This window comes from Onychostoma macrolepis, chromosome 10, assembly GCF_012432095.1.
Source record: "Onychostoma macrolepis isolate SWU-2019 chromosome 10, ASM1243209v1, whole genome shotgun sequence".
NCBI classification, from domain to species: Eukaryota; Metazoa; Chordata; class Actinopteri; order Cypriniformes; family Cyprinidae; genus Onychostoma; species Onychostoma macrolepis.
The window spans coordinates 16,412,018-16,425,441 of record NC_081164.1 but is presented as its reverse complement, the minus strand read 5'-3'; the positions used below and the strand labels follow the sequence as shown (position 1 = coordinate 16,425,441).

Genomic DNA, 13,424 nt, shown 5'->3' with positions numbered 1-13,424 from the left:
GAAATTGGATTGCACTGCGAGAAAAACAAATAGTGAAAAAAAGAAAAGAAAGAGGTTTGTAGAGTAAACTTTTCTTTTCTGTTTTGTTCTTTTCTGTGAAAAATTAATTATAGGGCTTATAATGTTAATTATAGGGCTATACATTACCAAATGATATTTGAATTGCTAGGCACTTGAAAGACATAGCTCCGAACATCTCAGTTGAATTTACAAGCAAAAACCTTCTCATTTGACTCATATTAACTGGAACGGACTCTGGTAAACTGGTAAAGACTGCTACATGTCATTTGACTCATTGAAACTTTAATATATTCATTAGGTAAAGACTGCCATATGAAATTACCAAGGTTGCCCCATCAATTAATTAATTTCTACTATGATTTGGGTGCTCCACGGTGCATTTGTTGGAGACTGCTTTATTTTGACAAGGACATTAATGCAGCAGGAATTTATTTATAACTCAGAGAAGGCGTTAGGATGAAGAACAGGGGGAATATAGGAAAGGAGATTTATCGGGAGGCTCATTAGACAAACATCAGATTTCAGCCTGTCAAAAGAAGGTAAAGTACACCTCCACAGAACTTGGTGTCCTGGGTCTTCAACTCACCTCACATCTTTGTAATGGGAGTCTGCGGTCATTACGTCTGCTCGATGAGTCATTCTGTTTGACTTTATATTTCCTGGATGGTCTCTCTTTTCCAGTGAGCTGCTGTTGTTAACATTTCAAACACTGCTGCAAATATTGGCATTTCCTTTAAAAAAATGATGTAGCACCCCTCCCCTTGAAGTTGATACCAAAATGAGGCTATGCAACAATGAAGAATATCCCCAAACTCTTAACCTCTCCAAAGGGTTCCTCTTGTCAAATCTGACCTTGCTCCATGCTAGCTACTGGGGCTTTAATTCTTTGCCTTCCCACTATTCAGTGGCTCATTATTTCTCATCCCTGTTGTGAATTAGCTTCCTACGACCAGCCATGAACGTCTGGACCATCATAAAGGAGACTGCTGGGCCATTTCAGGACTCTTCCGAATTGCCTACAGTGCATTAGCAAACACACAAGGGAAGCACCTGCTGGTCCCACGACTGCATATGTGTCTAGACACTGCAGCCTTTCGATCAAATGAGTCTGTGGGTATATTATAAAACTAAGGAAGAGTCCTGTCACAATTCTGGATTTTTACAATATTTATGGATTTACACAGTTGTTAAATCAGTATGCGGCGACTACAGGAAGTAGTGCACACAAGGATAAAGCTATGGGAGTAAAGTTATCTGTGGCATAATGCACTTCTTCGCCCGTTTCTTCGGCACATCTCAGCATGTCATCTCAATGTCGCCAATTTCGTTGCTCACCCACTGCTTGGTAATTACACCACCCATCAAGACTAAGCCAAAGTCTAGAATACAAATGCGCAGTTTTGCAAAAACAGCTAAACAGGGCCACAAAGTCGACATCGTCTTCTGTTTTGTATCTTTGTATCTTTGTCTCCATGTATTCTTTAGGGAAAAAAACATAAGCTTTCTTAAACTGTCCAGCCATCAGTGGAATTATAACCATGGACAATTCAAAAGCCAGGCAATGCTAAAAAGCCCCTCCCTAAATCTAGTCGGAAGCAGGGAAAAAAATAGTCTGAAATGGAAATTGGAGCCATCATGTCTTCTCTGACTGCCCATATGGTCCTGCCGGCTGGAGATGCCAAGCCCTCATGGGACTCAGCAGCTAGGACAATTTCCATCTCTGATTTCGGACACAACTTATCCGGAACCAGTTACCTCCAGGGCAATGAGAAACAGCAGGGTTTTTTGAAGTGGGCTGTTTGATATTCAAGGTCCAAGGACCAAACTGTATACCAACTGTCTCAAAATGTTTTGTGTTTCTGCTTATGAAAGCTCCTCTATGTGACATGAAGAATTTGGACATTCCACTGCCTCAGCCTTATTTGTTCTCCTGCAAAAAGGCTCCAAATACAGGGCTTGTCTCTACCACTCTCTTGCTCAGTGGAGGGGAGCCATTGATAGGCGCAGGAGCAGATGGGGATTGACAGAGCTCCTAGGCAGTAAGCTAATTGAAGGAGACTAGGGAGGACTTTGACGGCACTCAAATGCCAGCAATGATGGGGAAATCAATGAAAGCATCCAATGTACTACCTCCGAGAGAATTCAAGGAAATCTTTTCTAATTTTCACATAAGTGCAAATCATTTAGTTTTTCTGGTTGTGGACCCAGAAATAAAACCTAATCCAGGCGGCTTCTCTGAGTTTCCTATATTTAGAAGTATAAAGCACTGTGTTATGGGGATTGGATCAAAAGTAATTACCCCTTACTTCATTCTGTAATCACTTCTCATTCTCTTTTAAAAATCTACTATAAAATTAATGTTAAAGTATCATGAACTAACAACGAAGAACATCTTTTATAATTATAATTTATAAATGTACAACTGTTCATTAATTCATGTACAAATGCACTCACTTTGAAATGTTAAAAATAAAATTAACCAAAATTAATTAATTCTGTACAAGCACTGCTCATTGTTATTTAATTAAATCTAATGCAATGACGTTTTTTTAAGTTTTTGTAAATTTTATCCACAATATGTATTTTTTTTTTTTGCATGTGTTTGACATATTTGCACTTAGAGTGCCGTTTAAGATCTCCAAGTGAGAGAGAACATCTCTGCTCCATTGTTCAAAAAGGGAAAACAGCTCCTGACTTCAGGCAAGTTTGTGAACTCCCTGCTTTACGTCCACTCGCACGCTCTCATCAATGAGTCTTGCTGTTGGAAAGAATTGTATGAGAAGTAGCTGCAATATAAAAAAAAAGAAGAAAAAAAAAAGAAGAAGACCTCTGAGTAGTCAGGGCTCCAGACACTCTGGATGAGCAAGTTGGACAGTGCCACTTTAACCTTCAGCCACAACGATATCCACCTATAAATAATAACAGATATCAATGCATCATTTATTTTCCATGTGTAAGTGAGTCACTCTCAAAAACAGTTACAGGTCAAACAAGTGGTTAGTAGCAGGCAATTGATGTGCTGCGTGACTCACCAGCATAGCCAGCCTGGCTTTCATTTTACAGATGGCGAGAGACAGACGACAAAGTGGAGAACCTTCAAATCTAAAGTGGGAGAGGATGGTGCAGGCTGGAATGTCCACCAAACAGATTCTTGTGTGACAGAGCTATATCTGCGATTCATATATCCTTCTGCTGCAGACAGGTACTGCATAACTGATCTCAATGTCCTAGATCAGGGTTTTTCGAACTATTTAATACCATGGGCCCAATATGCAATAAACAGGTATACATCTTTAACTTGGGTCATGTCATGCACCGCATAAAAGGCCTACTTTTATTTCATAAGAAATTCAGTTTTTTAAACATAAGCCTGAGGCACACTTTAGCCAGAAGCTCAAGAGACTGTGATGAGAAAGCACTTATATTTTTATGAAGTAAAAAAAAGTTGCCAATGAAACTCTTGGGGGTGTCTTCAGCTTTGACTGTTGAAGAAATTCAACATCCATAGGGAGGTGCAGTGCTGGTTATGACTTGATTCTCTCCCAGATTTTTTATGTTAGATAGGTTGCCAAGCCATCAATAGCTTTCACTTGATTTCAGGCAGATAAAGTGCATCTGAATTGTAAATGAAACAAAGGAGAACACAATTATGTACACAGAATGAGTCACACAGGACACTAAGCAAATATGATACAAAATTAATAGGCTGGAAGAAGGAAAGGTGGCTGGACAAAATTTTGTGTTTTTGTGGTGCCATGACAACCAGAACCCACGCTATTGTTTTGAAACTATTCAGCCTACATTATAATGTGTTTGTTTTTCTGCCGTTCTCATCTATTTATATTGCTCTAATTAATCTTTACTATCTTGTTGACTACAGTCCATCTAATCTTACACAGCTCCTAGTTTGAATGCTTTATTAACTGGCATTAAATATTCTCTAAATAATTTTCCCCTAAAGTTTTGTAAAGCCAAAAAGAATTAAAGAAATATTTAGAAAACATTCAGTGCTCCCTTTGCAGACCCACTTTGAAAACTCTGCTCTAAATAACACAGAAAAAAAATTGTGACCATTAACTTTCACATCTCTCTTGATGTTCAAAGACTTTGTTTCAGATGCAAAATTCAAGCATGCACAAGACATAAAGCTCACAAAATACGACTCCCTCACAAAAACAACTGCATCAAGAATTTTAGATAAGCACAAGCCCTTGTTGCCTCTTTTTTTCCTCCTCTCAAAAAATATCATCTCACTCTGAGAGCAAGGCAGAGTTGTGGGTGGTTTGGGTAGCATCTGACTTATCTGACACAGCCAGAGATAGCCCGAAAATCCAAAAATTGGTGCTTGAATCAAGCAATGCAGTAGGAGGTGATAGTACCCTCGCTTCAAACTAAAACAAAGCTTACCTATTCAGGAAGAAAACACCTCAGCACGGGTCTTGTTTGAGAACACGGTACGGCAAGAGCGCAAACAACAGTGATTATGTGCAAAGGAATGCAATATGAAAATCAAACAGAGAGCATCTTGTATGCGTAGGCCCCATGAGAAAACAGAAATCATGGGAGCTAGCATACAGGGGTACCTCTATGATAGAGGAGGGGTGTGTTAGAATTACAGATGGAAAGAGTAAGGGGCTCTTGAGGATGCGAGGGGCATAGGCAAAGTAAATCATAAGTGGATCATTTCATTTGGGACGGTCGCAGGCGCCAGTGTTGAAAGGAGTGTTTACCACTCCGCAGCCCCTCGATGGAGGTATTAAGGAGCCCCACTTTAAAAAATAGGCCATCTGCAGAGCGCCAGCCACTTCACTAGAAAAAGAGCCAGAGCCAGTTAAGATCACCACGATCTAAAAATTCACATCAGAAGATTCTCTGCTTTTCCGAGGTGCAGCAAAAATAATTATCTAGTACATTTTGCATGAAAACCCTAAAGGGGGTTCTAGAGAGGCTCAATGGTAAGTGCATCGTTCCTCAGTTGATGACTGCTGTGGTACCCTTGAGCAAGGCACTTAACAACTATAAGCTCCAGGTGTGCTGCAATATAGATGAATTTATGTTTCGGCGTACTTGTTACGTTCAAAAGCAAAAGCAGATGACCGGTCAGTCAAAAGCTGCATCTGAAAGCTTAGGCAGCTGGCTTTCTGCCTCTGTCCTATGAAGGTACCAACAAATCAGAGAGAGCTTTGATGATAACTAAATGAACAATTATTAATTACTACAATACTAATTTATTGCTAGAAATAACATCAAAAGTGGAAAAAGGTGGTCAGAAACATACATTTGCACACATTCACAACTTTCAGATGCCATATTTCTTTTTTAAACTGTCACAGAATGGAAAGCAGAGGATTATGGGACATCTGTAAGGATACATCTATGCTACCTTCAAAAATTAATCAGATAAAGGCATCTCAGCAGACAGGTGGTGGATTCGGACATGCCTTGGTGCCTTCCTACCTTGGAATGAAGTCTTTAAAGTAGCATTTTTCAGATTTCGGATACAGCCCAAGTGTAAGCAAGTACCCTGGTTTCAGGTACAGGACTAATAAGTCTTTATTATTGTTTTCTTTGCACACAAAAAGTATTCTTGTAGTTTCATAACATCATGGTTGAACCACTGATGTCACATGGAATACTTGAACAATGTCCTTACAACCTTTCTGGGCCTTGAATGTTTCAGTTACATTGCTTTCTGTGCAGGGTCAGAAAGCTCTCAAATTGAATCAAATATATCTTATTTTTTGTTCCAAAGATGAATGAAGGTCTTATGGGTTTTATCGGCGACACGAGGGAGAGTAATTAATGACAGAATTTTCATTTTTGGATGAACTATACCTTTAAGGTTTTGGAAGAAAACCTTTCCTCCATTTAATGCAAGTGAATGGTGCTTACCATAAACCATTTTTGACCGTCCAAAATCCATATGTATGCAGCTTCAATGTAATCCACATGATGATGACAAATAAATGTATTCTCTTTTAAACTTCAAATGCTCACCTTTGTCCAGCTCGATTTGGTTCACAACATCTCGTGTGACGTATTCTCATGTTTTAAGCACAGCCTTTGTCCAACTGAATGTGAGAACAGTTGTAAAAAGTTGTAAGAATTACACCTGAAATAGCACTGTTAAATTAACCTAATTTTATTTGGTAATAAACTGACTGAAGCTCAATATTTAGAGACATATCCCTAAATATAATGAAGATGTTAAAAGCTAGATCTGCTGGAGATAATGATGGTTTAGAGAGCTACAGCTAATGAAAATAAAATTCAAAATTGCATCTGAGGCCAAAGAATTGCAAGTGCCAGCGAAATTGTACATCAGCTTGGCACTAAACTTCGAATATAGTTCACAATGAGACCCGTGAGACCTTCAAGACACTGAGCCCCAGTCACAGGGAATAGTCATTACCTGCAAAACCACACTTGGTTATCTCACCATTCTGACAGGAGGCAGGCTTTAGTCCCAGGGCTCAGTTAAGTGCATGCTCCCAACAGGCCTTGGCGGCAGACAAGACATCGCAGACATTGAAATGATGCATGAAGGATTATATGGCCGCCAAACAATGCTTCCAGTGATGGGTTAGACATGTCATCCTCCCACTCTGTCCAGGGACAATGTTTTTCGACCTCATTGCCATTGAGATTGCTCTCTGAGCACTTCTCTTGACACGAAGCCGCCCTAGATTTGCTCAGAATAAGCGTTCCTCATGAGCTTGCTCTCTTGCGAGTATCTTTCCTAAGATATGTAAAATGCACAAGATGAACCACGGAGACCAATTCAAATTGTAGTTGTCACAGCACCTGGTAAAATCTAGAGGTGAACAATTTATTGTTTTTGCTGATTAATTTGTACTGATAGAAGCTTATGGAACTATCAGATATTGGCTTATGGAGTATATAGACATATGTCCTGAAAGCATATGCATTGCATCTAGAACTTGATATATAATATGATACGATACTATATGATATAAAGAGAAAAAGAAAAGTCTAAATATAATACCACATTACCAGACATTTATAATGGGCGCTACAGTTCTGAATCTACTGTTGATGAATTACTGTTCACATTTGTTATACAACAATATTTACTTAACAGTGTTAATATTGTAATATGTTTTAAAAGACTGAAAACACATTTTCTCTTATCTGTGAGCCACCAAGAATGAATTTCAAAACAGTATATTTTGGGGTTGTTTGTAGTTAAAAGGTATTTTATTTCCTAGTTATTCCTGGAATTTCTGGTTGCACCAATAGACAACACCTGGGATGTCATACCGGTATAATTTAAAATCAGCTTGTTTCCTCACTGTAGTTATGAGCATTGCCAATATCCAATATAGGATGAAGTTCTTGTAAAAACTGAATTCTGGCAAATATATCCACTTGACAAGCTGTCCGTCAAAAACATTTATAATCATTGGGGCATGAATTTCTGAGACACGACTTTAAAGGTCATTTCCCACATCATCCTCTCCTTCCCACAATGAAGGCTCTATGGTCCTTGTTTCATTTCCTCAACCTTCCTGAATCTGCCCTCTCTAAAGATAAAAAAGAACGGGTCACGATAAAAGAACCGAAGAGAAATGTGGCGACCGCCCTGGTCGTGAGGGAGGTGAGATGACCTTGATACGCAAATAGACCATCTTACAAAGAGAATGGGAAAAAAGAAAGCCACTAAAGATATTTATCATACAGTGGGCCATTGGCAGGAAAGTAGATGGGTTCTGCTTCATTTAATTATCATCGTCTATTAGAAATAATTTTTCAATTTTCCCACAGCCGGTAGGTCTTGAAGGAGGTTCAAACGATTGCTCCTCAAAAGAAGGAAAGTCATACTAGTTTGGAACGACATAAAGGCGAGTAAAAGATGACACAGTTTTCATTTTTGGGTGAACTATCCATTCAAGCACAATGAACCTCTGCCTGAAAAAGGAATAAACAGCCGTTTAAGCTGACAACATCCTTTCTTTACTTACGTATGCGCTTGACATTTGAGGTTCTGCTAATTCTACCCTTGCGTCTCTGCACTATAATCATAATCAGCGGTATTCTTCAGCTCAAAACTGAGCTTCTGAACAAGAAACATGCTCTAGCCCACCATGCACCATGTACTCGAGAGGTGAGAGCCTCATGTGTGCCTACTGGGCCAAATGCCTGCTCAAGCCATGACATGATCCTAATCGACATGAGCACACGGGAGGGCTCCAGCCCAGGGCCGAGGGCCAGACACGGAACACAATGACCAGCTCTCCCATTCTGCCGTCTCCGAGCGCCTTACAAACAATGCCCGGTCAGGAAAACAAGCCCTCGATATCAGTCCACAGCTGTGCTTTTGTCTCTCTCTCCATCCGTCAGAGACACAACCACGCAGGCTTAGACACCTACGCCATCGCCTCTGCTGCCCTCTGCGACGGAGAGAGCTTGTTTATCACACCGAAGCATATTGCCGATGTCCTCGCAAGGCGAAGGGAGAGAAGGAGAGAGACAGGAAGATAGAGAGACGGACACAAGAAAAGGGAACGAAAGAGAAACAGAACAAATAGAGGCTGTGAAAAAGATGAATAGAGAAAGAGCAGCAAATAAAGCGAGAGCGAAAGGACACAGTAAAAATGCTGAGATAGAGAGCAGGAGAGAGAGAAACAGAGTGAACGCATTGGAAAGCACATAATGGAGGGGACAGAGGCTAATTAAGGAAGGCCGGATTAATTAGGCTTTCAGTCTGCCTGCCTCTCATTCTCCCACTGTGTTTCCTGCCAGTGCCACCCTCCGTCCCCTCATAAAACACGCCGCATTGTTGTTGGATGGATTTTAAGGCTCCAGTCTTTGGAATGTACATGAGTCTGTAATTTCCAGTGGGAACGTAACTTTGTTAGCAGTGTAGGCAAATACAAGGTAAGGCTGGGTGGAATGATGCTACTGTATATAATGTGTGATGGGAGAAATGTGTTAAACATGCTATATCGCTTATACCACAAAGTATCCACAACGTAATTAAAAAAACTTGACGCCAAGCGGAAAATTATAGCCTAAGGCAGCAGATTTTGTGTATCGCTCCAAGAGGTAGTTGGCGATTCCAACCCTATAGCATCTAACAATTTCAAAATGAAATAAATAAAGTTAGAGATGCATAGATATTAAAATTCTGACTGATACTGGCAAGCTGATAATTACTATTGAACTGATAAATTTTAAGTTTAAACTATTAAATATGGAAAATAAGACACTAAAAACTAAAACCAGTTAGCTCTGTTAAAATATGAAAAATGGATATTCATTGGATATTCAATGGATATTCAAAAATGCATATTTAAAGATTTGATTTAGTCCAAATGCAAAAATAGAGGAAATGGGCATTTTTAATCTAGTATCTAATATTTATTGATACATTTATTCAAATAAAAATCCAATAACTAATATGGTACAGACACACAACATATGCTTGAATTATCTTTCAGGTAAATATTTAACTTATTGAAATTCACCAATACAGACACAAAACCACCACTCTATGAAATGTCTCAAACCATGACAGAAGATTTTAGTCATAACTCCACATATTAATAAAAAAAAACACATATTAAATTAATGACAGGACAAAAACGAGTTGCAATAATTAAAGACTTATTTTCTTCCTTGTGATTAAACTTTATTGTACAGAGTACAGTACAAAGCCAATTATATACAGAAGTTTGCACAGCTGCTGTCTTGGACATGAACTGTTAGCATGAACTGTTGACATTAACTATGTACCAGTGGAATACATGATGTTTGCTCATGTCACAAATCCAGTAAAGCCTGCTAAAGATTTGTGGGAGTTCAGATGTGAATGAACCATTGAATTACTGTCACTTTTCAGCCAAGGGTGCTTGCACTCCACTAGACTGTCATTTACAAAAGCCTCCAAACAACATCTATGTTTTAAACAGACGACTTGGACCAGCCCCCATGCAATCCAATTAAGAACTAAATCACTCCAACTCTGTTTTTCATAACACTGCGTTACAAGAGGCCATCTGGGACACAAAACAACCCTCTCTCACAATCCCAAATACCCCCACCCAAAAAAACACTCTCGCTTCTCAATGGCACTGTTTTCATGAGAGGCCACTTTTGCAGCGAGAGCCCTCGTTGTTTCTGTTCCTCCTCCCTGCTCGATGAAGCAAACATTGAGGACCCTTCAGCCCTGCTCACTATGCAGGATCCTTGGCCAAAAATGACAGGCACTGATGGGCATAAATATTTATCAGGTGCCAAAGCTTTGCCAAGCTGAAGATGCTGGGACAAAAATCAGAAGGGTTGAAGAAAAAGCATGGTTAGCCGTTTCATGAAGATTGACATCAAGACTTGCTATCAGAAAGTCATTCTGCAGGGGGAGGCTGGAATGCCCTTGTGCCAGGCTGCAGGCTCAAGTTTATGATAATCCCAATAAATTATAATGTACTCTGCAGACATTAAAAAGCATGATTGGTGCTAAATTAAATGGGCTGTGACTCTCAGGTCACAGTGAGATGGATCTGTTCTTCTGGATTCTTTCTCATCCCATCTCTCACTTATTTTACTTTCAGAGAAGATTCTTGCCTTTTCATGCTAGACTCAATTAGTAATGTTCATGAGCAGTAGGAGAGAGAGGGGTAAGCTGTGCCACTTTATATTTAAACTGTCCTCTAGTCAAAGAGAAATATGCTAGAGGTGCAATTAATACTGCTGATTGTATTTCAGGATGTATGCTATCAACTGAAATTAGAAGAATGCATCTATAATAGAAACATACAGAGAAATCTTCTTACAAAAGAAGAAAAATGTGGTCCAGTGACAATTACAAATAAAAAAAAAAAGATAAACAGAATAGGGAAAAAAAATAATAATTACACATTAAAAACCTGCTTTGATATATTTTTTTCTCATGATTACATGCAACTAAGTTTTTCCCTTTTTAAATAAACAATCACTACTTACACTGACTACTGGTTATTTCTAATTTCCCATGTTTAATGCTGAACTGAAAAAAATAGAATTTTTATTCTTGACTCTTTACTAAAAAAAGAAAGTTCACTTTTTTGATCAGCAAGCAGAGTGAACTTGTGTGTGCATTTTTCCTACTTCACCTTTCCTTCTCTAGTTTAGTCCAGTTGTCCAGTTTTTAATTCATGAGCCCATTCTGAACTGCTAACCAGATTTGGGTCCAAACGTTAATCTCCAGCAGGCACTTTTGTCTGTTTGCGGGGAGGGGGGGATTAGTCCATTTTCATTATTTGCTGGGGTCAAAGGTACTGTTCAACACCAATTTGTTAACTAAAATTTGCTGAGTCTAATGATGATTAATGCCCTTGTTGTAGGCCTTTCACTGTTACACAAAGCAAGTTCTTGTTCTTTTTTTTTTTTCTACAAAAGCAATTAGAGCAATTTTAAATCCACAAAACACATCACGGGCTGACAGGTTAAGCTTTTAATGCAAATGTGACAGCAACATAATGTACAATACGACAAAATGTGATGGTACTGGCCTAATTGCTCACAACTAAAAAGAATTAATATTGAATGAGGTGCCTTCAAAAACACGCTTGATTTCAGAGCCTCCATGACTAACATATATACACACACGATAGCCCCAATGGAGCTGGCAGAGTGACGCCCTCGTTCCTGCACGAGTATTTTATGTTTTATGAGAACATGCGAGTATTTTATGTTTTATGAGAACATGTAATGAGGTATAACCTGCAATGTAAAGATAACTGATGAGTTTTGTGACATCTCTCAACAACTATAATAATAAATATTGGAAATGGAAGACTATCAACTAATATAAATGTCATGCATTAAGCTGTGTGTGTTTTTAGCACAATCATGTAATTTTAAAGTAAATTTTAGTAATCAAAATGAATAATTCATGACTACAAGAACAAAGAAAACAACTGTACAGTTCCAGTCTGCTATAGCATGATGACTGCTCAGTAAAATATAGTTCATCACCTAAATAAATGGATTGAATGTGCACTTCATCCGCAGCTGAGCCTTTATGAGTTCTGACGATAAAGACCCTTGGTTGATCTAAATCGATCGAAGAAGACATTAGATCTTGGCATTATATTTTACGATGAAAGATGGCCAAATCGTGTGTCAGTTTAACAGAGAGACGCTTTCAAGGTGAGGTCAGAGGACAATCCCTCTTAGCAGTCTCTTCCACACCTTTATGCCATTTGTGATTCGCAACAGAAACGATGTAAGGCATGAGGAGAACACTGGTTTTCAAGACAGGAGCAATCTGAACTGTGTGTTTGAATCTAGTCTTTTGGCTTGATGTGAAAAGCCCGTAAATCAGGTGCGCATGTGGAATACCAAATCGCAGGAGAGAGAATAGAACTCATCAATCATGGGTGACGTGCGCTTTGCTGCACGGGAGGGAAGCCAAACCACATTAGTGTTGATGCAGCAATGCTGTGGTATGGAGGACGGCAGGGGAAAAAAGGAGGCAAACAATTCAGAATTATAGACTATTAATGGAAAACATTATGGAAACAGGTCAAGTAAGTGCCCTCGATGTGAGGCCTTTTGATGATTATGGATTTGACAGGTTCACCCTAAACTTTAGGCAATAGTTAGCAAGGTATTATTTTGGAATAACTGTCAATGGACAAAATTACTTTTACTGCCAGAGGGTGAAGTTACGGTATCTGCTAGCAAGGGCTAATAAGGTCATGCTAACAAGCCAAACCTTGACCCTTTATAGTGTGTAAGACAAACTGTTTTCCTTTTGAGTTGTTCTTTTGTGTTGTCAAGACCTATCATAATGGCAAAAAGGGACACATGCTGTGCAAGAGACTTAGGGATTTGAACGTAATAGTGAAAAAAAGTTTGTTCCTTGACTTGGGGAAGTCACAAAAGAAAAACATGTCAATCTGCTCGACTCTGATGTGCACCTCTTATCTCTCAAAAAATTCTTTGAGGTGGTAGATCAGAGAAGGGGCAGGGACCCATGTGCTGAGGTCAACATCGCTGTCAGGATGTCATTCTGTGAGTGCCTTTGTGTTCTCACCCACCTTTATGGTCTTCTCTTCCTGTGACCTGATTTGGCATACCCGTTTACCTGTCTAACATCATGCCAATCAGCCTGCTAGCATGTCTTCCTGCCTTCCTTGTTTCACTCAGGACTGTCTTGTTTGCCAACAGCATATACGCCCTATCATGGCCCTGCCAGAGGCAGTGTCTGCCTCTAATGACACCTTACTGCACTACTGACAGGTTTCTTAGTCCGAAGGAGAAAAGGTAGCACCTGCCCCCTGGGAAAAGCATGAACATATGTAAATATAGCCATGTATACAAACCACACACAAAATCGGCTCCTTAAAAAGTGGCAACTGACCCCAGCTGTCATCACACGATGCCAGCGGAGTCCTGAG

General features: G+C 39.4%; 1 protein-coding gene across 6 annotated transcripts in view; it reads right to left on the bottom strand.

Annotated features, from left to right (window-relative positions):
- LOC131548497 (leucine-rich repeat transmembrane neuronal protein 4) overlaps positions 1–13,424 on the bottom strand; it is a 119,666-nt gene that overhangs the window by 99,283 nt on the left and 6,959 nt on the right. The window contains exons 3-4 of one of the 6 annotated variants that reach the window (XR_009273171.1): positions 2,849–2,930; positions 2,629–2,779 (exon numbers count right to left, since the gene is read on the bottom strand). The exons of 3 other annotated variants lie outside the window; for them this stretch is intronic. Coding sequence is in view for 2 of the 3 variants with exons in the window: in XM_058789808.1 (XP_058645791.1) it covers positions 3,598–3,636 (39 nt within the window). In the remaining variant the exon portion in view is untranslated. Of the gene's footprint in view, positions 1–2,628; positions 2,931–3,528; positions 3,637–13,424 lie in introns of those variants that run through there. 2 more of the 6 variants (XM_058789810.1, XM_058789808.1) reach the window with 2 other exon arrangements.